The sequence below is a fragment of the Myotis brandtii genome, unplaced genomic scaffold (assembly GCF_000412655.1).
Source record: "Myotis brandtii unplaced genomic scaffold, ASM41265v1 scaffold995, whole genome shotgun sequence".
NCBI lineage: Eukaryota > Metazoa > Chordata > Mammalia > Chiroptera > Vespertilionidae > Myotis > Myotis brandtii.
In genome coordinates, this window is record NW_005372150.1 from 111,642 (window position 1) to 134,653 (window position 23,012).

Consider the following 23,012-nt stretch of genomic DNA (forward strand, 5'->3'; position numbering starts at 1 on the left):
GGAGGGCACAGGCCGGGCTGAGGGCCCCCCTCTCCCCCCCGAGTGCACAAATTTTTGTGCACCGGGCCTCTAGTATATATATATGCAAGATATATACCTAGAATTAGAATTGCTTAGTAGCATTTTCATTTGCCAGGATAATACTTTAATTTCCAAAATGGTTATACCAATGTATACCCAGCAACCATGCATGATTTCCAATTATTCTACTTCCATGCACACAGGTTATAGCCAGACTTATTGTTAATCTGATGTGTAATAGTATCACATGGAGGTTTTAATTTGCATTTCATTGTTTACTAGTGAATTTGAATATCTGTTCATAAATTTGTTAATAAAAAATTTTCCTTGAATTTTAGGTGTTTTAATGTTCTCAATGCTAGCCTGGTGGCATTTTATATATGTGGCATATATCAGCTGCTGTCTGTCTTCTCACTCTCTTAATGTCTTTTATTGATTAAAATTATTTGAAATTTTGTAAATTTTCCATTTCTACCCTTATGATTTGTATTTTTTGCCTTAAGTAATTATTTCCTACCCCTAGGTCATAAAATTATTATTTTGTCCTAAAAATTTTAAAACCTTGTTTTGCATTTATGGCCCTAACTGGTTTGGCTCAGTGGCTAGAGTGTCAGCCTGCAGACTGAAGGGTCCCAGGTTCGATTCCGGTCAAGGGCATGTACCTTGATTGCGGGCACATCCCCAGTGGGGGGTGTGCAGGAGGCAGCTGATCGATGCTTCTCATCCATGTTTCTCTCTATCCCTCTCCCTTCCTCTCTGTAAAAAATCAATAAAATATTTTTTAAAAAAGAAATTGTATTTATGAATGCAATATTCTCTTCAAAGAACCAATATTCTCCATTGCTCCTTTGATTTCCATATTATACCTTTATTTTTTACTAGAAGCCCAGTGCACGAAATTTGTGCACTGGGGGGGGGGGCGGTTGTCCCTCAGCCCAGCCTGCGCCCTCTCGCAGTCTGGGAGCCCTCGGGGGATGTCTGACTGATGGCTTAGGCCCGCTTACTTTGGGAAGCAGGCCTAAGCCGTCAGTTGGGCATCCTTAGTGCTGCCGCAGAGGCAGGAGAGGCTCCTGCCACCGGCGCTGCGCTTGCCAGCCGTGAACCTGGCTTCTGGCTGAGTGGTGCTCCCCCTGTGGGAGCACACTGACCACCAGGGGGCAGCTCCTGCGTTGAGCATCTGCCCCCTGGTGGTCAGTGCGTGTCATAGCAACTGGTCATTTCGCCATTGGGCTGAAACCAGTTCTCCGGCACCCCTGAACAGTCCTGGATTGTGAGAGGGCGCAGGCCAGGCCAAGGGACCACACCAGTGCATGATTGGGGCCAGAGAGGGATGCGGGAGGTTGGCCAGCCGGGGAGGGACTATGGGAGGGCTCCAGAGCATGTCCAGCTGTCTTGCTCAGTCCTGATTGGCCGGACCCCAGCAGCAAGCTAACCTGTTTGGAGCGTCTGCCCCCTGGTGGTCAGTGGTGCACGTCATGAGCAGTTCAGCGGCCTTAGCATATTATGCTTTGATTGGTTGAACAGACAACCAGACACTTAGCATATTAGGCTTTTATTATATAGGATATTGTTGATTTCTGCTTATTCATTTTTTTATTTTTAGATTTAATTTGTTCTTTTTCTAATTTCTTCAGATGGATATTGAGATAATTGATTTTAAGTATTTATCATTTTATTATATTCATTTTGGCTGTGAATTTTCTGTGAACATTAACTGCATTCCCCAAGTTTAAATACATATGTTCATAATGACTCAGTTAAAAATATTTCTAATTCCATTTTTATTTTTTCTTTGACACATGGGTTATTTAATAGTATACTGTTTAATTTCTAAATACTTTAGGAAGTTTCAGTTACCCATATCTTTTTGTTACTGAGTTCTACCTTGATTTTACTGTATATCTTCTATCCATTGCTGAGATTTGATTTTTGGTTCAGCATATCAATTCTGGTAAATGTCCCAACTTACTTGAAATATATGTGTATTCCTGTAGTTGTTGATAATGTTCTATATATGTCAATCTTTTTTTCAAATCTTCTATAACCGTATCTTTAAATTCTGTTTCTTCCCTCACTAGAGGAAGTCTGTTAAAATATCCAAATACAGTATGATTAGGGATTTGTTTCTTTCTCCTCCTATGTATTTATTTTCTAATGACAGAGAATTTTATTTGTAAAAGCTCCATTTTTGGCACAATGATAGTTTTATGAATCATTTCATTTATAACAGAGAGTAAATGTAGTAGAGTCATTATGAGCACTAGCTTTGGAACCAAATATTCTAAGATTTAGATTCTAGATCTACTACCCTTTTAGCTTTATAACCCTTGATAAGTCATGGAAACGTATGGTTCCAGTTTCCTCAACTGCACAAGATAATTAAAAATTCTGAGTCCATAGAGTTATAATGAAGATTTAATCAGATGATGGATGGAAAGCATATAGACAATACTAGCAAATGCTGGCCACTATCATTAAAAGGCTTCTATTCTTGTAATATATATTCTTGTAAAATATTAAAAGGCTTCTATTCTTGCACAATGGCTTTCTCTCACAGAATATTCACTTATGGTTTTCTTATGTCAAGTTTTCTTTTCTTTTTTTTTAATACATTAAAGTTAGTAAAATGCATAAATCTTAAGTCATTCACACACACATACATATAGATACTAGAGGCCTGGTGCACGAATTCATGCACAGGTGGGGTCCCTCCTGGCCAATCGGGGCCATCTTGCCCAGTCCCAATCCAGGCTAATTGGGCTGGCTGGCTGGGGGGAGGGACTGTGGGAGGTTGGCTGGCAGCAGGAGGTTGGCTGTGGGAGCGCACTGACCACCAGAGGGCAGCTCCTGCATTGAGCGTCTGCCCCTTGGTGGTCAGTGCGCGTCATAGCTACCAGTCGTCTGGTTGTAATGGTCACTTAGGCTTTCATATATAGGTATCTGTGAAACCATTACTCAAATCAGCATGTAGAAGAATTCTATCACCCAGAAAGTATCATATCCCTTCCCCATTAACTAACATCCTAAAGTGTCACCACATTAGTTTTGCTTGTTGAACTTGATATAATGGAACCATACAGTATGCCTTCCTGCATTAGCTTATTTTCAACACACATATATATACTTATAAATATCTGTAATAATGTTGAGTACCTGTTCATATGATTGGCCATTTGGATATCTCATTTTGTGACGTGCCTGTTAACTATATATTTTTCCTCTATTTAAAAGAAGTTTAGTTGTATTTTTCTTACTGGCTTGTGGGTTTTTTATTTTATTTTTATCTGGATCAGTTGTCAGTCACATGTATTGCAAATATATTTTCCCAGTCTGTGGCTTGCCTTTTCATTATTTTAAATTCAATTAAAAACAAAACCAAGACAAAACAAAACAAAAAATCTGCAGGTTCAAGTTCTTTACCTTCTTATTTACAGCATTGCTGTTGTGGGATCTGATGTTCATCGTACTTTTTCCTTCACAGGTGCCCTGCCCTTTTTCTCTGTTACTTTTCAGAATTCATCTTTGCCTTTGTTTTAAATCTCACTAAAAATGTGTCCAAGCTTGGAATTTTCCTTATCAATTCGATACTCATTATTTCTTCAAAAGTATCTATTCTTACTTTCCCCTTCCTTTGGGGATGTTTGTAGGTGTTGCTACTTTTATTTTCCATTCTCTAAACTCAGGTGCTGTATGTACCAGTTCCAGTGGCCTTAGGCAATGTCAACTTTCTGGTCCACTGTAGACAGGCAATCCTTGCAAAGAAAACAGACAGAAAAACCCAGGTGGAAACAAGCATATGTTGTCATGTACCAAGCAATGCTGTTTTCCAGCCATCACCGAGAGGGATCAAAGATAGGGCTCATAATCCCCATGGCCCTGCAGAGGGAACCTGCTCCTCAGCTTTCAAGGCCTTCTTCTCACAGGTTGAGGACAAAAGAGACTGAGAGCCATCACCAAAGGGTGGTTTTTAGGAGCATGCTGCCATCCATTAAAGGCTGGTTCTGAGGAAAAACATGACTAGAAGGGTAAACACAAACTGTGCCATTTTATATTCTTTTTTTGTTAAGTGGTTCCTGGTACATGTTTTAAGTATATTTTGCTGCTAGTCTGAATGAATGACACATACACAGCTTTCAAGCTATTTCTTGGGAAAGGTGTGGTCTAGTAGAAATGGCCGTCCATGCCCGAAATAGGTCCCCGCAGGCTCATGCGACAGAGGCAGCAGCTCAAGCGCCCGTTTCCATTCTGAGGTCTCCTAAACTAAGAGCGTATCCTCTAATTCCAGGTCTCAGCAACTCCATTCTCTCTCTATCCATCTCCATCTCCACTAGGAACCTGGAATGATCATGTTAGGCAGCAGTGCTCACAGATCAAGCCTAGAAGAAGTTTCTCCAGGCGAAGAGAAAGACCTCAGGTAAAGACTGGGAATAAAGTTCAACTTAAAATAACCCCAAGTTCAACACCTTCTGGAAAAAGTGAGAGTTGTCCAGCAACAGGCTGTGGCCTGGGGGCTGGCGGCAACAGTGACCACCATCCCTCTGCTTCAGGATGTCCGGTCCAAAGGGTGGGCACAGATGTATGCTCGCTTCTCTAGGACCTGCTGGGATACTTTCTTGATCTGTTCATCTAGATTTTCTGGAGAATCTGGGAGGGAAAGAAGACAGCGGGTGATCTGTCTGCATTGTGACAACAGGAATATTGCTGGAACAGTTTTCCTAACAGTCAGCCTGTGGGTATCCCCACCACCCCTCCAAACCCCCAGGAAGTGATTCTGGGCTGTACATAGAGGCTTTACTCTGAATAACAAAGGGATCATCTTGTTAATCCCTAAAAACTCTAGATCCTGTGGGAGAAGGCACTTGCTCAATAAAAGACCCTTTGCGATGCAAGCCTATTATTGCAGGAGAAACCATCTCCTCATCTCCAAAGCACATTAACAGTCAAGTCAGCACTGTGGAGGGTGCCTGAACAGCACCCTGAGCCAGAACCTACACAGAATTATGTGCCCCTCTCCACAATCTCTTAGCAACAGGGCTGGGCTCTGTTGGAACACATGATGTAAAGCCTTGAGGCCAGCAGGACTGTAAGGTCAGAGGAGAATTTAAGCTATACATTCTAAGACATGGCCATAGGAGCATTCCAGACTGAGCAGATGGTCTAGAAGAGCATCCCAGGTCATCTGTGAGAGGGGCAGCTTCCTCTCCACTGCAGTGTTCGAGTGAAAAGGCAAGGGAAATGTCTCCTTCCTTTGTGAACCTTCCCTGGGCAGATGCTGCAGGGCCCGCACAGGGGCTCTGGCAGAGCTTGCACCTGCAGATTCGTGCTCCTGCCTCGCTGCCAGTGGAGGTCTTAGCCCTCACTCAAGGCAGAAGTTTGTGAGTAGCCAGCAGGCCATGGGAGCCTGACAGGGTGCCATAGACCAATTCCAGCACGTCATAATTTTAAGAGTTTCATCAAAAGGTTGATGAGACTTGGGGACTCAACAGGGTTGAGTCACACATGTAGTCACCATCTGGGAATGGCTAAAGGCATTTCCCCAAGCCTTGAATAGGAAACTGATTGTGGCTGCCAGACAGTTAAAGGGCATCTTAATCTACATGTTATTGCCTCCTACTGGCCAAACACCTGAACAGCCGTAGGCTATTCCCCAAACTGACAATGCCTCTGTACCCTTTGAAACCTTACCCTTTGAGGTGTATTATCTCCACCCTGTCTTAGGACAGACAAATTGTGTTAATAAAAGCAAAGGTCCTGCCCTAACCGGTTAGGCTCAGTGGATAGAGCGTTGGCCTGCGGACTGAAGGGTCCCAGGTTCGATTCCGGTCAAGGGCATGTACCTTGGTTGCCGGCACATCCCCAGTAGATGTGCAGGAGGCAGCTGATCGATGTTTCTCTCTCATCGATGTTTCTAACTCTCTATCCCTCTTCCTTCCTCTCTGTAAAAAATCAATAAAATATATTTTTTTAAAAAAAGCAAAGGTCCTAGGCAAGGAGGTAGTCTTCAGTTCCATTAGGTGAAGGTCCTCTGACCCCCAATGCCTTTTAAAATTATAACTCGTCTCCGGACTCTTTATTAGTCTCTGGATTTCTATGTCATCTACGCACAGCGCCTTTTCCAGATTCCTGAACGCTTCTTGATGCTGGGACATGAACCCCGGCAACAGGGTCCAGAAGAAGCTCACCATCAACAGTCGCCTAGAATCAGACCCTTTCCTTCCTCCCCCAGGCAACCCTACTCACACTTGTCCAGCTGAGATAAGGTGAAGAGATTCTGGCAATAAGCTTCTGTGCAGAAGATGTTGGCCAACAGAACCTGCCAGAACCAAGGTCAGAGAGAACCTTGAGCTCTCTGGGCCATAGGGCTCCCCCTCCCTGGTGACTGACCTCTAAACCAGTGATTCCCAAAGTGGGCGCTACCGCCCCCTGGTAGGCGCTGCAGCGATCCAGGGGGGCGGTGATGGCCACAGGTGCATTTGGGGGCAATGAGTAACTGCTATTAAAATTTAAAAAAAATTAATTTCCAGGGGCTGAGTAATATTTTTTCTGGAAAGGGGGCAGTAGGCCAAATAAGTTTGGGAACCACTGCTCTAAACTTCAAAGAACCACTGGGCAGCTTGGCTGGGGTCAAGAAGCTTGGCTCAGAAGTGACACAATCTTAGGTACTAATTCCAGCCCAGAGCCAAACTAGCTCTGTCCCAAGAGCAAATTACTCAACATCTCTGAGCCTCAGTTTCCTCCGCTGTGAGAGAGACATCACAATTCCTGTGGACACTGGCTACTATGAGTCAATGCACATGAAGACCAAATCCATAGGCACTCAGTGACTCCTCTAGCAGGGTGAGGAGGACAGACAGGGTGAGGGCACTGGGTGTAGGACTCCATCACTCACCCACCCTTTTCTCTCAAATGGGAAAATGAAAGGGAGTGGCCCTGTGTCCTGAGCAGACATGGACCCTCCCTCCCATTGGAACTTCAGTACTTACCACAGGCCACAGCCACAACTCGGCAAACCCACCAGCCTCCAGGTCAACCGCTGCACAGACCCTGCACTTTACTCTCTCTCTGGGGTTCCAAGCCCCTTGACTTGCCCAGCCCTCCCACTTGAGACTGCTAAATTGGGCCATGCCACTCAATGATCCCACCCCCAACCACCGGGCCTCAGTTGAGTGCAGCAGGACAAAGCCAGTGGGAAGCTACCTGTGTGTGGACGAGTAGAGCAGGGCAGGGCAGAGCAGGCTCACCTCATGGTCATGGTTCCGGAGTCCTGCTCGTATGGAGCGGCTGGCCCGAGACAGCACAGCTGTCATGCCGTACAGGTTGATGAGGATGTTGGCCACCCGCTTCAAGACCATCTGCTCCTCCACAATGGTCTGGGAACACAGAGCCCCAGGGTGGAGGCCCATTACCTGCGATCCCATCCCCCACAGTCCCTCCCTGGGCACATTTCACATCTCTGAGCCTCATTTTATGCCTCGGGATTGTGAGAAGTTGGCTCCCGGTGGCCGCCTGTTTTCCTTTCACTCTGTCTAGATTTGGGCAAGGGTAAAGGTAAGACCAAGTCCCAGGAACCTGGCTGAGACCAGAGGCCAGGGCTTAATTAATACATCTTCAGCCGCAGAGCCTCCCAGATCAGGTCGTGAGATTCATGCCCTGCTGAGGCTTCCCCCCACAAATGCAGGAGCCTCTCTTCATCTGGAGGGGGCTCCCCAGCAGGGCACCCACCCCATCAGCCCTGCCTCCCCATTCCACCCCTCCATGGTGAGTAGATTTCTTCCTGGGCTTGGTTCTAAAGGTGGACACTTGGTAAAACATTATCTCATAGATGCTGGCCCCATTTCCCTGACCCCAAAGTTGGAGGGCCTGCCACCCCTGGGTCTGGCAGGGGCCTGACTACCTTGCCAAAGCGGAGCAGCAACGTCTCCACAGTGCGCCCGAAGTAATACACGTTCTCCTCGAGCTTGTTGGCACCGTCCTGGAGGCCAGAGGAAAGGACTCAGCTCAGCACCTCCTCCCCATGGTGCCATCCTGTCCCACTGGGATGGCAGGGCCTCCAGGGCCCAGGCCTGGCTAACATGCAGGCTGTTCTCCATTGTGACAGGGTGGAGACGGGACATCAGCTGTCCCTCAGACTGACTGGTCCTCCCCATCACCCTTGGTCACATCCCTTCTGGGAGGAAGATATCTGACAGGCTATACCTGCTGGGCTCACTCACCGCAACACTGGGGTGCACAACTCCGAGATTCCCTGTCAATCCCAGGTCCACGGTTCGGCCCAAGGAGTCCCGAAGCCTCCGGCCAACGGTCTCCAGGACAGTGGTCACATTGCCCCGTTTAAGCTCGCTGCAGAAAGCCCATGGCCCCATGACCTGAGGCCCTGCTGTTCTTCCCACTGCCCAGCAACAAAACCCCCACCAATAGGTACCCCAGAGCTCTAGGGCACCCATTCCTTCTCCCTGACTATGCAAAGCCATAAAGTGCCAACCCAGGCCCAATATGACCTTCCCCTAGTCTGGGCACTCTGGGCACCTGGCTGCAGGCTGAGTCCGGCCAGCCTGTCCGATAGCAGCCAGTCTCCTCTGAGGTAGAGCTATTCTTGTGTTCCCTCCACAAGGAGCTGAGCCACAGCCAGCTTCCAGGTCATTCTTCTCCAGTAAATACTTTGCAATATGCTCTGAGCAACCTGTTCTTGGGCTCCAGCAGTGATTTCTAATTGCCCTGGCCTCAGGATGGGGATTGAGAGGAGCAAGAGAGGGCAAGAGCAAGGGAGAGAGAAAACAAACAAATTGTTCTTGTGTTGGCCTTGGAGCCTGGCATCTATTTAAGGGGCATCTCTCATTCCCAGATCCTGAAAACAAAAGTCCCTGCAGCATAGGAAACAGGAACTGTCCAGGGAGTGAGCCCATGGGCAGGGCAGTGAGGGCTTCACTGAGTAGCTGGCTCCTCCTGTCAGCCTCAAATAATGGCCGAACTCTGGAGCCCAGTTTCCAAGGCCAAACACTCACTGGCCAAGGCTCCTGCCCACCTTCCCTCTCTCCAGCCAGCCAGCGAATGGGCTCGGCTTTTCAAGGATAATACTGCTCACCCACTCTTGTTTTCCCAGGTGGGACCCAAGGAGCAGAGTGGGAATGGCACCTACTTGATCCTTGCTGTCAGGATGCGTCCGGCGTGCTGCAGGCCTGTCAGGGCGATGTACATCCGGAGAATCTCATTGGTTCCCTGTGGTCAGCAGTACAGAGGTCAAAGCTGCCCCATGGAAGTTAGCCCCAGCATCCTGCATGTGCGACTGGGTGGACCGTGCTACTGCCTGCTCGCTCACACCGTGGAAGCCATTCAAGCAGGGCTATAACCTTTTATCATTTCCACTGCCCCCAGAGTAAAAAACCAAGGTCCTATATAACCTGGCTGCTTGTCTCCTTTCCATTCCCCCCTCACCTGCTCCATCACCTGCCCCAGCCCATGAAGCAGGCCTGGCCAATACTCCCACAAAGGCTTGCTTATTCTACCTCCACTCACTTAGAGGGGGCAGGTAAGCTCCTGTCTGGGCCTAGGATGCTCTACTTCCCTGTGCTCGGCCCATACAGCCTCCCCTATGCCTGGTCAAAATCCTTTCTGCCCTCAAGTGCAATTGCTTCCTAAGACTTCAGTCCCTCAGGAGAGATGCACCTGTCCCTCACTCCCTGGTATTCTGGTTTCCTCCTTGGTCAGTCGGTCCACACAATCAAGACCACTAGCACTCCAAAGGTGGGATGTGTCTGAGGTGTCTTCCCCACCCAGGACCCTCCCAGCACCTTTAGGCTTGTGAATTCATGGGGGACAGCAAGTAGAGGGCAAGAACTGCCAGGCTGGGAAAGCCCTCAGAGATGACCCTCCTAAGCTCCCTCAATATACTGAGAAGAAAACCCAGACCCAGAGAGAGCATTTGAGGCCTTCCTATGAGAAGATCTCTGTTTGTCCCACCACAGCTGGCAAAAGCAACTTGGCAAAGACCTGCAGTGGTTTGCCAGGAGGTGGTAGGCTCAACAGAAGGGCCCTTGGAAGTGAGACCCTAGGTGAAATGCTTGGCCTCTCAGTCTGCAGAACAGGGTCTAGGCAGGGTTGTGAAGAGGGTTAAATGACAGAACGCAGAAGCCAGCCTGGGCCCAGAACCAGGAGGCTCAGGGGGTCCATGGCAGAACGAGGTGGATCTGGTATCAGGGCACGCACCTCAAAGATGAGCAGGATGCGGGTGTCACGCAGCATGCGCTCGTACGGGTAGTCCCTCATGTAGCCCGAGCCGCCGAGGATCTGCAGCGCCTCACTCACGCACTGCCAGGCACCCTCTGAGCTGAACACCTGCCACAGACCCGGGAGAAGGTCAGTGCCAACTCCCTTCCAAAAGGAAGGCCTCAGAACAGGGGCAGAGTGGCTGGGGATGGAATGGGAGGCTCAAGAGAGAACTGGGCTTTGAGATGAGACCGAACGAGGCAGGAGCTCTGATTGTCACAGTCTCACTGGATGAACTCAGGCAAGTCCTTTATCTTCCTTGACCACACGGACCCCACAGTAGCTAAGGAGCTTTCCTCAGCTCCCCTCGGGCTGTGCTGGGATTACCTTCACCATGGCAGCCTCCATGGAGCAGTCAGGAAACCCTGGTTGGTCCAGCATCCCTGCAGTGAGGTAGGCCATACTTTCCATTACATAAGCCTTCTGAGCCATCAAGGCAAACTTTTCCTGGAGTGTTAAAAAAAAATAAAAGCAAGAAGCATTTTATATGTGCTGAGAACCAAATCTGCCAACCAGCAGAGAAGGTAATGAAGTCCAAAGCCTCACACTATACAAGAGAACCGAGCCTGAGCATTCACAAAAGGGTGTCACATTCCTGGCCAGTTCTAAGACCTTTTCCCTGGCTCCCGCCGACCACTTCCATAGTAACTGGAACCTCCTCCTCAGCCTCCCTCTGCTACACAGACACAGGTCATTCACCTCACCTATCAAATACCCTGTCACTCAAGACCCTTCACAGCACACCCTTAACTTACCTTTCCAGCCACTTCTGCATATACTCTATGCCCCAGCAAGCAAAGCAGGGCTTCTTGCTTTTCCAAACACACCAGATACTCTCCCACCTCTAGCACTATGGTCCTGGCCTAGCATCCCTCCTTTGGATTTTGCTTTGAAATCCTACTTGCCTTTCAGGGTCATTTTTATATACCAATTCCTCCGTAAAGCCCCTCCCACAGTAGTGGTCTCTAAAGGTGAATAAAATCGCCCTAGCTGGTTTGGCTAAGTGGATGGAGCATTGGTCTGCGGACTGAAGGGTCCTGGATTTGATTCCGGACGAGGGCACATGCTCGGGTTGCTGGCTCAATCCCCAGTAGGAGGCGTGCAGGAGGCAGCCGATCAGTGATTCTCTCGTCATTGATGCTCTATCTCTCCCTCTCTCTTCCTCTCTGAAATCAATAAAAATATATTTTTTTTAAAAAAAGGGTGTCACATTAAATAAAGCCTGTCCTCTTCCCCAGTCACTTACAGAAGTCACCAGTACAGACACTGAAAGACACAATGCTCACACAGTGAAATCCATACAGTGCCACTTGTACAACCTTAGTACCTGAATTAATCCAAATTCACTGAGGCTCCTGTTGAACTGCTTTCTCGTGCAGGCATATTCTGCAGTCATTTCTGAAGAAGAACAGAGTGTTTAAAAGAACAATTTTCTGGTTGTCCTACGATAATTTACTAAGGCTGTCATCATCACCTTCCAGCCCTCAGGCAGAAACTATGTGAAACAGTCTGCTGAGACCAAGCCCCCTGAAAGACAGAGCCCCTGCTTTCTAGCAAAGCCAGGCTGGAGGAGGGACTATCCACGCCCAGTGGTGCCCAGAGCACACAGGACAGACGTGAAGCACAATTTGAAGTCAGACATAGGTCTGAGTCTGGTACTTTTTCTTACCAGCTGGTAGCCCAAGACAAGCGACTTCACCTTCCTGAACAATACCACTGATCTCACAGAGTTGTGAAGACTGCACGATGCAGGTGGAAGGCGCCTAGCACCAAGTCATGCCCCCATAAACGCCCTAGACAGAAGTAGGGACTGGCTCACACCTGTCACAGCTGTTCATCCCCAAAGCGGGAAGGCGATCTGTTTTTGAAAACTTGGGCCTATGGCTTCAAAGTGCACAGATGTGAACACAAGCTGCGTCATGGTCCCAGCTGCGAAGGCACCCAACTGAATAGGGCAGCATCCCACCCAGTCAGCAGCCCCCGCCCCTACAGTCGGCATTCTCCAAACATTCCCACAGGTATGATCCAATCACAACTGCTTCTCATGGTGGGCTCAGATGGTAAACAGGCACCCACATTCACACATTTCCGGGACTTGGGATATCATCGTTCTACATCCTTTGGGGAGAGGCTGGCCGTGAGCAGCCCCACAAAGCTCTTGTACTGAGGAATTTCCGAATGGGAAAGAAATCCAGAGGACTTCAGGGTCTTGGGAGCAGCTCAGCAGAGTGAGACAAGCCCTGAGCTTGGCGTCTGACAGGACCAGCTTTTAGGCCCAGGTACATGGCCTTGGGCAAAACCCTTACCCTCTCTGAGCATCAGTCTCCTCATCTATAAAAGGAAGGTAAGAACCCAAAGCAAAGCCTTCCCATCCCACCTTGCCCTGAACTCTGAGGAACTTCATAAGCCCTCAGTGTATACAGCCGCTGGGTATCTCCCACCATCCGTGGCCAGTGCCCCCTGCATTTCCCACAAAACTAATGTAGTAATCATGTTCTGTGCCCAACAAAAACCTTATAGGGCTATTTTAAGTTTACTGGCAAAGGAAAATCCAGATTTCAGGCATCCTAACAGAAAAAACAAAGGGAAGATTGAGAGGCTGAGAGATCTGGGTTCCAAACCTGATCCCACTCCTCACCCACTGTGCAAAGAGTCACCTACAAAACGGGGATCTTGGGAGAACCAGGGCTAATGTTTACAGGTGTCTGGCTCACACTTGGATGCTCACTAAGTAGCTCTGCTCCTAGGGGTCAGAGCAGTTACCCGCTTCATCTCTGACAGAATGTCCACTCCCCTCCTCCTATCCTTTCTGAGCAGGTAAAATAGAGGAGTGCTGAAACATGAACACTCACCCTTTGGGGACAGACCGAGTACATTCTTTGATCTAAACCACAGCCCAGGTCCTAAACTTGAGTGAGACCATCTGCCCGATGTTCAGCACCGTCTGTCGTGAGCACATGGCAGAGCGTCCAGGCTGGAGGGGAGGCAGCAGGGGCGAGGCTGTGTCGCAAAGGGCTGCTGTCCCTGACATACTTACCGATTAATTTCTTGAGCATCCCGGCCACAGCACTGCCCATGCTGAACCGCCCACTGTTGAGGATGTTCATGGCCACCTGCAGAGAAAGCATGGGCTCACTGTGGATTCCACTCCCACAGAGTCCTGCTTGCCCATACTGTGCTGGGAACAGCCCAAGGGCCTGGAGGACTGAAGGTGACAGACCACAACAGTGCTTGTCTATTTTTACCAGAAGGTTTGAAAACAAAAGATAAGTCCCTAAAGAATTCTGTGCCAGTACTTGGGCTGAGTTAATCATCTTGCCAATCCTCACTGAGCAGGGAGAGAGCACAGTTCCAACACTTCAAAACAAGGTCACACCATCACTGCTGTGGCTCGGAGTCGCCTCCTAAAAAGGAACTGAATAACTTCGTTCTAAAGGAACACGTGAATCCTCTTAGGCCCCGGGAAGAAAAGAAAGAAAAGTATGCAAGTAAGACTTATTGGGTACATGCTGCCAGCTACTTACACCTTCCCAACATTGCTTCCGCATCAGGGTTCTCATTGTACAGATGAAGAACCTGAGGTTTAGAGAGACGAGGGGCTTCTCCCAAGGCCACACAGCAAACATCTGCCTGCATTTAGGCCTGTGCTCTCTCCACTGAACCAGCCCCTTACACTGCCATGACATGCTCCTCCTCCACCAAATTCCTACAATGATGACGTATTTCTTAAGGAGCTTTGTCAGTTTCTCTCCTCTTTATCAATTTTAACTTCCTACCTAATGCAGATGATGAGTGGCTTGTGATGAGGAACAGGCATACATTTGTGTGCACACACTGCTTCCTAAGTGTCTATCTATCTAGTCTATCTAGATTCATGGTGGTGTCCCCTTACCGACTACAGGGGGCACAGAGGCAAACAGCTGATTAGGCAACAGGTGGCCCGTGGTAATAATGGTGGAGTAAAGGGGGTACACAAGTCCAGTAGGAATGGGTGGGCATGTTTCTTTTGGTGTAGGAAGAGGGTATGTTGGGTAGCAAATGTTCCCACCCAAGAGATCCCTCAGCTAGGTCTACCTGGCCATCCCAGGGAGAAAGGGCATCCCAAGTCCAGCATTGAAAGGCAGGGCTGGGGTCTGGGGGTAGAAAGGTGTCTGTGAACGCTATAGTTTTCCTAAAAGCAAAACTGAAAATGCAATACTGCTTTTTATTGATGGCTTGCTTATGTGTGACTAGCATTATAAAATAGGCAAACCAATTTGCATTTTTGTTTACTTGTTAAATCAATGGTAGAATCCCGCAAAACAGATTCTGTGGGACTGGAGAGACTAGAAACAACTGCTCCAGTTACTGGGAAGTGCAAGTATTGGTTCTAAATATTCAATCCAAGGCAATTGGAAAACATGGAGGACAAGGCCAAACCTTGCACTGGATGGGGAAGGGAGCTTGGTTAAGTCACATCATATCATAGTGTTACATTCAGGTCCTGCCCTGCCTCTTTGGGGGGGTGGGGGGAGGAGAGAAGGGTGGAGCCTCTAACTCTAACTTCAGACTTGATGTCTCAGAATGTGGGAGGACACTGACCAGGACATGAAGAGGGAAGAGGAAATCCCATCTGTATTTCCTCTTCCCTCTTCTTAACTGGGCTCTCAAAAGCTAACTCATAGTTTTATGAACAAAATTTACTTCACAGCCCCTTCATGCTTAATTTTTCACTTAAAACAACAAAACGAAAATAAAAGGAGAAAATAATTTGATACTAGGTCTCATTTCCTGTGGATCAAAGACCTGATGGGTTTAGCCACAGCTGAAAAGGGGCTCACAAACTCAAAGACTGATCTTCCCCCCTAACCTCAGTCCTCTCCTCCTGCATCAGCACTTGCACTTTATCACCTTTTCTACTACAAAATAACTCCCTTCTATAATTCCCATAAGTACAGTCTAGATCTCAATTTTCCCAGATGCAAGATGCAACCCATTCTTTGAACAGCCTCTGTCAGTTAACTGCCTCTGTGCCCTAAGCAGTCTGACTACTGATAAAACCTGAAGGCACTAGAACAGTGATGGCGAACCTATGACACGCGTGTCAGAGGTGACACGCGAACTCATTTTTTTGGTTGATTTTTCTTTGTTAAATGGCATTTAAATATATAAAATAAATATCAAAAATATAAGTCTTTGTTTTACTATGGTTGCAAATATCAAAAAATTTCTATATGTGACACGGCACCAGAGTTAAGTTAGGGTTTTTCAAAATGCTGACACGCTGAGCTCAAAAGGTTCGCCATCACTGCACTAGAAGAAGAAGCTCTTACTTTCTTTTTTTAAAAAGATATTTTATTGATTTTTTACAGAGAGGAAGGGAGAGAGATAGAGAGTTAGAAACATCGATGAGAGAGAAACATCGATCAGCTGCCTCCTGCACACCTCCTACTGGGGATGTGCCCGCAACCAAGGTACATGCCCTTGACCGGAATCGAACCTGGGACCCCTCAGTCCGCAGGCTGATGCTCTATCCACTGAGCCAAACCAGTCAGGGCAGAAGCTCTTACTTTTATCTCTCATCAGCCACTCACTTTGATCATTTTGTGATCTCTGGAATCACTGAGGTGTGACACATTTTTTAGTAATTAAGCTGACTGGCAAACAATCCCACTAAATTAGTAAAGGGATTTATAAATCTATTTTTCTTTGCATATTAAAACAAAAATGTTTTACCTAACACAATGGGAAAAAATGTAATGCAGCGTCCGGAAGGTCTAGGGGCAGGGACATCCTCCACACTGAAGGGTAGACATTGGTCCAAATTCCCAGAAGGAAATTTGGCAACAAGGATCAGGAATTTAAAAACATTCACACCTTCTGACCCAGTAACTTCACTAGCGGTGTTTAAACTCATGAAAGAATTAGAAAAGTATGCAAAGCCCTAGCTGGTTTGGCTCAGTGAGTAGAACGTAGGCCTTTGGACTGAAGGCTCCCGGATTTAATTCCGGCCAAGGGCACATGCCTGGGTTGCGGGCTCGATGCCCAATGTGGGGCATGCAGGAGGCAGCCAATCAATGATTCTCTTTCATCACTGATGTTTCTATCTCTCCCTCTCCCTTCCTCTCTGAAATCAATAAAAATATACTAAAGAAAAGAACCCTTAAAAAAAAAAAAGAAAGAAAGAAAGAAAAAAAGTATGCAAAGATATATACAAGGATATATGCCACGCAATGTGGTTCTGAGTAGAAAAGAAGTGAAAACACTATTAAATTCCCAGTGCTGAGAACCTGGTAACATTTAACTTGGTATCACTACATGAAGCAATACTATGCAGCATTAAACACTTACAGCAATATACATTTACTGGCATAAAAAGATGATTATGTGGACCCCAAAGTAGAAAGATTCCTTTGATGTGAACCCTGAGAAGGAATTTATCTACTGAAATGAATTCCCCATGGTTAACCAAGGGCCTAAGTTTTATAAGTAAGAGCCTAGCAGGCATTTGCTGACAGGGGCTCCTCATGTACTCTATACCTCGAAGAACCTCAGACTGAACCCCTGCAAGGAAACCCTGGTTTGATCTTTTACCAAGGGACTGAGATCTGCCCTGTCCAATCAGAACTGCACATTTTGGACACCTCATTTATATAAAACAGACCTAATTGAGAGCCTGGGGGACAACTTTTGCTATAAAAGGGGCCTCCCCTTTGTCTTGGTGGAACACAATTTAGGCTCTTCCCTGAATCTGTGTCTCCTGGGCTGCAGCTCCTTTTGCTCAAATAAATGCTTTTAATTATTTTTTATAGTCTAAAATTAACTTTGGTTTACATTAGGATTATTGATAAATGAAAAAATGCAGACTATAGTACACATTCACACCAGATTTAAGGGACGAATGGTCTTTATAAAAATCTAGAAAGATAGCACAAAAATGTGAACAATGAATGCCAATCCTCTTGGGGACAGGTTTCAGAATTCATTTTTTTCTCTTTATCTATATTCTCTAACTTGCATATCTTCAGGGTGACAAACAAACCTATCACTGCCCCAGACTGCTGCTCCCATGTTTGTCCTTCCACCTCCACAACCCTTTGTTCCACATTCACCAAGTAGCATCCTGTCAGGAGCACTAGCTGATGGCATTTATCTGATTCTCAAGACATGGGGAGGAAGGTATTACTCTGTTCTCTGCTTCACAGCCAAGAGGGTAGAGGATCTTACCAGGGTAAAGATACTTAACTAAGTGATTCAGTAAATTAGGACAGGGCAACAACAACAACAAAAAGGACATTTAAAAACGGGCAATGGATTTGAAAAGACATTTTTCCAAAAATTGCAAATAAACACATGAAAAGATGCAGTATTAGTCATTAGGGAAATGCAAATCAAACCACAATGAGATATGATGTCACACACACTAAGATGGCTATCATTTTAAAAATGGACAATAACAAGTGTTGATGAGGATGTGGAGAAACTAGAACCCTCATACATTGATGATGGGAATGTAAAGTGGTGCAGCCACTGTGGAAAATAGCTGGGCAGTTCCCCAAAAAGTTAAATGTACAGTCACCATATGACCCAGAAATTTCACTTTTAGGTAAATACCCAAAAGAATTGAAAACATATTGTTCACACAAAAACTTGTACACAAATGTTCATAGCAGCATTATTGATAATGGCCAAGAGGTGGAAACAATAAGAAGGTCCATCAGCTGATAAATGAATAAACAAAATGTGGTCTATCCACACAATGGAATATTACCCAGCCTCTGAAAGGAATAACAAATGCTACCACTTGGATAAACTTTGAAAAAGTAATACTTCATATAAGAAGCCAAACACAAAAGGCCACATATATATAACATTTATATGATATGTCCATAAAAACAGAAATTAATATAGTGATTGCCAAGGGTTGGGGGAAACTGGAAATGGGAGGGATGGCATTTATTTCTGGGGTGATGGAAATGTTCTGGAATTAAACCATGGTGATGATTGCACAACATAGCGAATACACTAAAAACAACCAATGTGTACAATTGAAAACAGTGAATTTTATGTTATATGAATTATCTGTCAATAAAAATATAATAATACATCTGACTCAAAAACAAAACATCTTGGGGCTTCAGGACCCAGGGCTAGTCATTGGAGAACCTGTGCTTCTCCAGTGCCACTGGCCTGCTTTATCATGCGTGCTGGAGAGGAATCTTGTCCCTACTCAAGGCAAACAAAACCTCACTGATTAATGAAGAGACTTAGTTCTAACCACACACTTCCTCTACTGGGAGGCAATTTTTTCCCTTTCCACTTTGCTGATTTCCCAAAGGAGAACCACACATGGTCACCGGGCCAGCACAGGCTGGTCTGCTACAAGCAGGGATGATACAGAAAGCTAGGGCCAACAAACAGCACCATGAAACCGCACAGCAGTCACAGGAGCTGCTTCTGGCAACTCACCTTAAACCCACCTCCAACTTCTCCTAGAACATTTTCAATGGGCACCTTGGTGTTTTCAAAATGGACTTCACAGGCTGAAATACACAAAATTAAAGACTTGAGACAAAAACTACTCTGCACTTACCCACAGGCATGAAATTCATCCATTCATCCATTCATTCTACATCTACTGACAGGACAGTACAGAAAGACCAGGTTTCTGTCCACGTGGAGCTCACACCTTACTTAGGGAGATAAACTATAAACAAGATATTACAACACTGTTAAGTGAGACAGATAAACTAAATACAGCATTGTAACAGAAATGGAGGTTGGAGGGGCATGGGTAATACTATTTTTACTAAGGGTTTATGTCAGACTTTTCTAAGGTGAAGTTTTAAGGATGAGAAAGAGCCAGAGACAGAATAAAAAAGCTTGGCTCCCATTGCAAATGGGAGTATCGGTTCCATTTCACTCTGCTCAATGCAGCCAAACCCTGCACTGTGGCTCTGTGGAAGGAGATTTGCCTTTCTCTACCCACAATGCCAGGTCTGGCCATGTAACTTGCTGAGGCCAGGGCCATAGAGCCAACCAACATGAGCAGAGAGGCCTTCAATGTGCTGATCCAGTCTGGCTTGACTGCTTGGGCTCTTACGATCTTCTGTGAGAACTCACTCCAGCGTATTTAAGAGAACAAATGGCACACCTGAACCCAGCCCACAGCACCTGGTAACTGGGAGAGAAATAAACGCCCAGTCCTGGGTGGTTTCTCAGGCGAGTTACTGCAGTGATGGATGACTGGCAGACCTTACAGTGAACATGCACCTGGCGTGTTGGGAAGTGGAGGTCAATGTGATGAGAACAGTTAGGTAAGCATGGCAAGGTGAGGGAAGAGATGGGGAAAGGACAGACAGAGTCTTCTCCACTGTGTTCTCTGGAACAGCGTGCTTCTGAATGTTACGTTATAAAGAAATGGCTCCCGGCAACTAATGCCAGAGAAAAGGGAGGCTCAGGACAGGGAAGACCTGGCTCAAGTAGCCAAGCAGCAGCCAAACCAAGTGTGAGCAACCAGGGTTGCTAACCTATTCTATGATTACAGCTGTGTTCAAACAGCCTGGTTGTAAAATACAATGAAATACTCATCTCTCTGTAAATCAGTGCTGACCAGGGTCTCATGTATGGCTTAAGCACATGGGCTGTGAGGCCAAGGCCCTTCTCCTAACAGCTCTTGTTCCTTCACAGGCTGCTGGTGTGGGGAGGACCCTTTTTCCCTCTCTGACCTCATCTTGTGCCCCTCAACGCCCCCCTCCCCCCACATACACACACAGGGCCACTGCATAATCCCAGTGGGCACTACCTACCCAGACCTCAGTATGGACAGTGCCCCCACAGCAGTGTATAGTGGCAGCCCTGCTCTTTCTCTCCACCCTGGTCCCTCTGGCCACTTTTCCCCACTAGCACACTGAGCTCTTTCTTATCTCAGGGTCTCTGAGCCTGCTGCTTCCTCTGTTGGAACATTCATTACTCAACAGGCAGCACCAGTCATGGTGGGTAATATCAGTAATAGCAATAACTAACATTTTCAGCTTCCATGTGCACTCAGCATTTTACGTACATCGTAATGCTCCCTTCTCATGTCACCTCCATAATGAAGGTTCTATTATCATCCTTCTCCCCTTTTATAAAAATATTTTTATTGATTTCAGAGAGGAAGGGAGAGGGAGAGAGAGAAAGAAACATTGATGAGAGAGAATCATTCATTGGCTGCCTCCTGCACGGCCCCTACTGGCGATTGAGCCCGCAACCCGGGCATGTGCCCTTGACCAGAATGGAACCCAGGACCCTTCAGTCTGCAGGCGGACGCTCTATCCACGGGGCCAAACCAGCTAGGGCATCCCTTTTTTTAAGGTGAGGAAACTGAAGAAAAGCAAACTAACTTGTTCGAGGACACACAGCTTCTATGTGCCAGAGCCAGGTTAGAGCTCGGGCCCTCTGACACCCCCTCTCCCCGAGGCCAAGCAGATGTCATGGCAAATACCACCATTCAGAACACAGGGTCCCCAAGGACAAGGTGGCAGACAGAAGTGGGTCTGGAGGTGCCAGGGTGGTATGCAGTCTCTGAAGCCAGACTCTCCATGATCTGAAGTAGGAGTCCCACGAGGTAGAGTCCTATGAGGACACCACTGCATCTCTGGGCAGCCTGAGGGCCACTCACAAGACCCAGCCTCAAGTAAATCGAGTGCTGACCAGGGGCTACAAACAGGTCTGGGCAGGTAGAAAGGGAAGTGAGAGAAGGAGGGAATATGGGGTGTCCTGCAATGAAATATTAACCTAGGATACCCACTGCCCTTCTTCGTATCCACTATGCTTCCCTCACAAGGCTGAGAACTCCACAAGACTGTGACTGTTTCGCTAGCCTTAACATCACTGATGCTCAGAGCATGGAAAGGTGCACAGTGACTGTGGCATTCTTTTTTAATATAAATATAGTTGGTATACAGTATTATATAGACATTATTGTGATTCGACATTAACTTACAATGTAATCACCACACTAATTCTCGTAATAATTTGTGCAAAATTATCACATTATTGACTATATTTCCTTTCCCCATTTCACTCATCCTCCCACCATCTCCCTTCTGGTAACACACCTTTGGCTTCTGTTTCTATGAGTCTATTTTTGTTTTGTTTGTTCATTTGTTTTATTTTTTTAGATTTTATATATAAATGAAATCATTTGGTATTTTTCTTTCTCTGCCTCACTTATTTCACTTAGCATAATACCTTCTAGATCAATCCATGTTGTTGCAAATGGCAATATTTCATTCTTTTTATTGCTGTGTAATTTTCCATATGTATATACACAACACATCTTTACCTATTCATCTATCAATGGACACTTAGGTTGCTTCCATATTTGGGCTATTGTAAGTAATGCTGCAACACATATTGTAGTGTATATATAGTCATTCTTTTCAGAACAAGAACAAATATTCCTAAAATTTATATGGAACAATACAAAACCCCAAATAATGAAAGCAACCCCAAATAAAGAAGAACAAAGTTGCTGGTATAACGCTCCCTGATCTCAAACTACACTGCAAAGCTGTAATAATCAAAACAGCATGATACTGGCAAAAAAAGCAGACACATAGATCAGTGGAACAGAAATAAACGCTCACTTATATAGTCTATGACCAAAGAGGTAAAACATATACAATGGAGTAACAACTAATATAACCAATATAATACTGTATACCAACTATATTTATATTGAAAAGAATGCCACAGTGACTGTGCATCTTTCCATGCGCTGAGCATCACTGATGTTAAGGCCAGTATATAAGTGGTATTGGAAAAACTGGACACTCTCTCACACCATATACAACAATAAACTCAAGCCCTCGCCGGTGTGTTCAGTGGGTAGAAGGTCGGCCTGCCCACCAAAAGACTGTGGGTTTGATTCCTGGTTAAGGGCATAACCTGGTTTGCAGTTTTGATCCCTGGTCAGGAGGCAACCAACTGATGTGTCTCTCTCACATCAATGTTTCTTTTCCTCTCTTTCTCTTTCCCCCTCCCTCCATCCCTTCCATTCTCTCTAAAAATCAATGGAAAAATATACCCAGGTGAGGATTAAACAAAAACAAACAAATAAACAAACTCAAAATGGTTAAAGACTAAATCTCCTATAATAAAACATAGGAAACAAACTATTTGACATCAGTCTGAGTAATATCTTTTTGGATACAACCTCCCGAGCAAAGGAACCAAAAGCAAAAGCAAACAAATGGGACTATATCAAACTAATAAGCTCCTGTACAGCAAAGGAAACCTTCACCAAAACAAAAAGACAATCTACTGAATGGGAAAATATAATTGCAAATGATAAGGGGTTGATATCCAAAATATATAAGAAACTCATAAAAGTCAATCCCAAAAATTAAAAAATCTGATAGAAAAATGGGCAAAGAAAATAAAAAGTTATTTCTCCAATGAGAACATACAGAGAAAAGATACTCGTCACTAATCATCAAAGAAATGCCAATCGAAGCCACAATGTGAAATCACCTCACACGGAGGAAGAAAAAATGGCGGAGGCTTAGACGGACGTGTTGGTGCTTTGTCCCGGACCAGATAAGGGCGAGCAGCTGAAACGGGTAACATACAGCCCGAACAAGCAGAGGAGATTCAGCTGAGAGACAGTCTGCAGCCAGGAAAGACAGAGAACTCCTAGAAAATGGGGATGGTTAGAGATTGAGGCTGAAACCTCCCCCTGGGCGCCAGCTCAGCCGCGAGAC

At 46.0% G+C, this 23,012-nt stretch overlaps 1 protein-coding gene across 3 annotated transcripts in view; it reads right to left on the minus strand.

Annotated features, from left to right (window-relative positions):
- Positions 1-3,488: 3,488 nt before the first annotated feature.
- ACAD9 (acyl-CoA dehydrogenase family, member 9) overlaps positions 3,489-23,012 on the minus strand; it is an 83,594-nt gene continuing 64,070 nt past the window's right edge. The window contains exons 8-18 of one of the 3 annotated variants that reach the window (XM_005886609.2): positions 18,733-18,806; positions 13,322-13,397; positions 11,612-11,682; positions 10,612-10,731; positions 10,225-10,353; positions 9,158-9,237; positions 8,235-8,361; positions 7,916-7,993; positions 7,263-7,391; positions 6,262-6,334; positions 3,489-4,665 (exon numbers count right to left, since the gene is read on the minus strand). In XM_005886609.2, the coding sequence (XP_005886671.1) occupies positions 4,565-4,665; positions 6,262-6,334; positions 7,263-7,391; positions 7,916-7,993; positions 8,235-8,361; positions 9,158-9,237; positions 10,225-10,353; positions 10,612-10,731; positions 11,612-11,682; positions 13,322-13,397; positions 18,733-18,806 (1,058 nt within the window). In that variant the 3' untranslated portion in view covers positions 3,489-4,564. The remainder of the gene's footprint in view (positions 4,666-6,261; positions 6,335-7,262; positions 7,392-7,915; positions 7,994-8,234; positions 8,362-9,157; positions 9,238-10,224; positions 10,354-10,611; positions 10,732-11,611; positions 11,683-13,321; positions 13,398-18,732; positions 18,807-23,012) is intronic. The other 2 variants (XM_014533636.1, XM_014533637.1) reach the window with 2 other exon arrangements.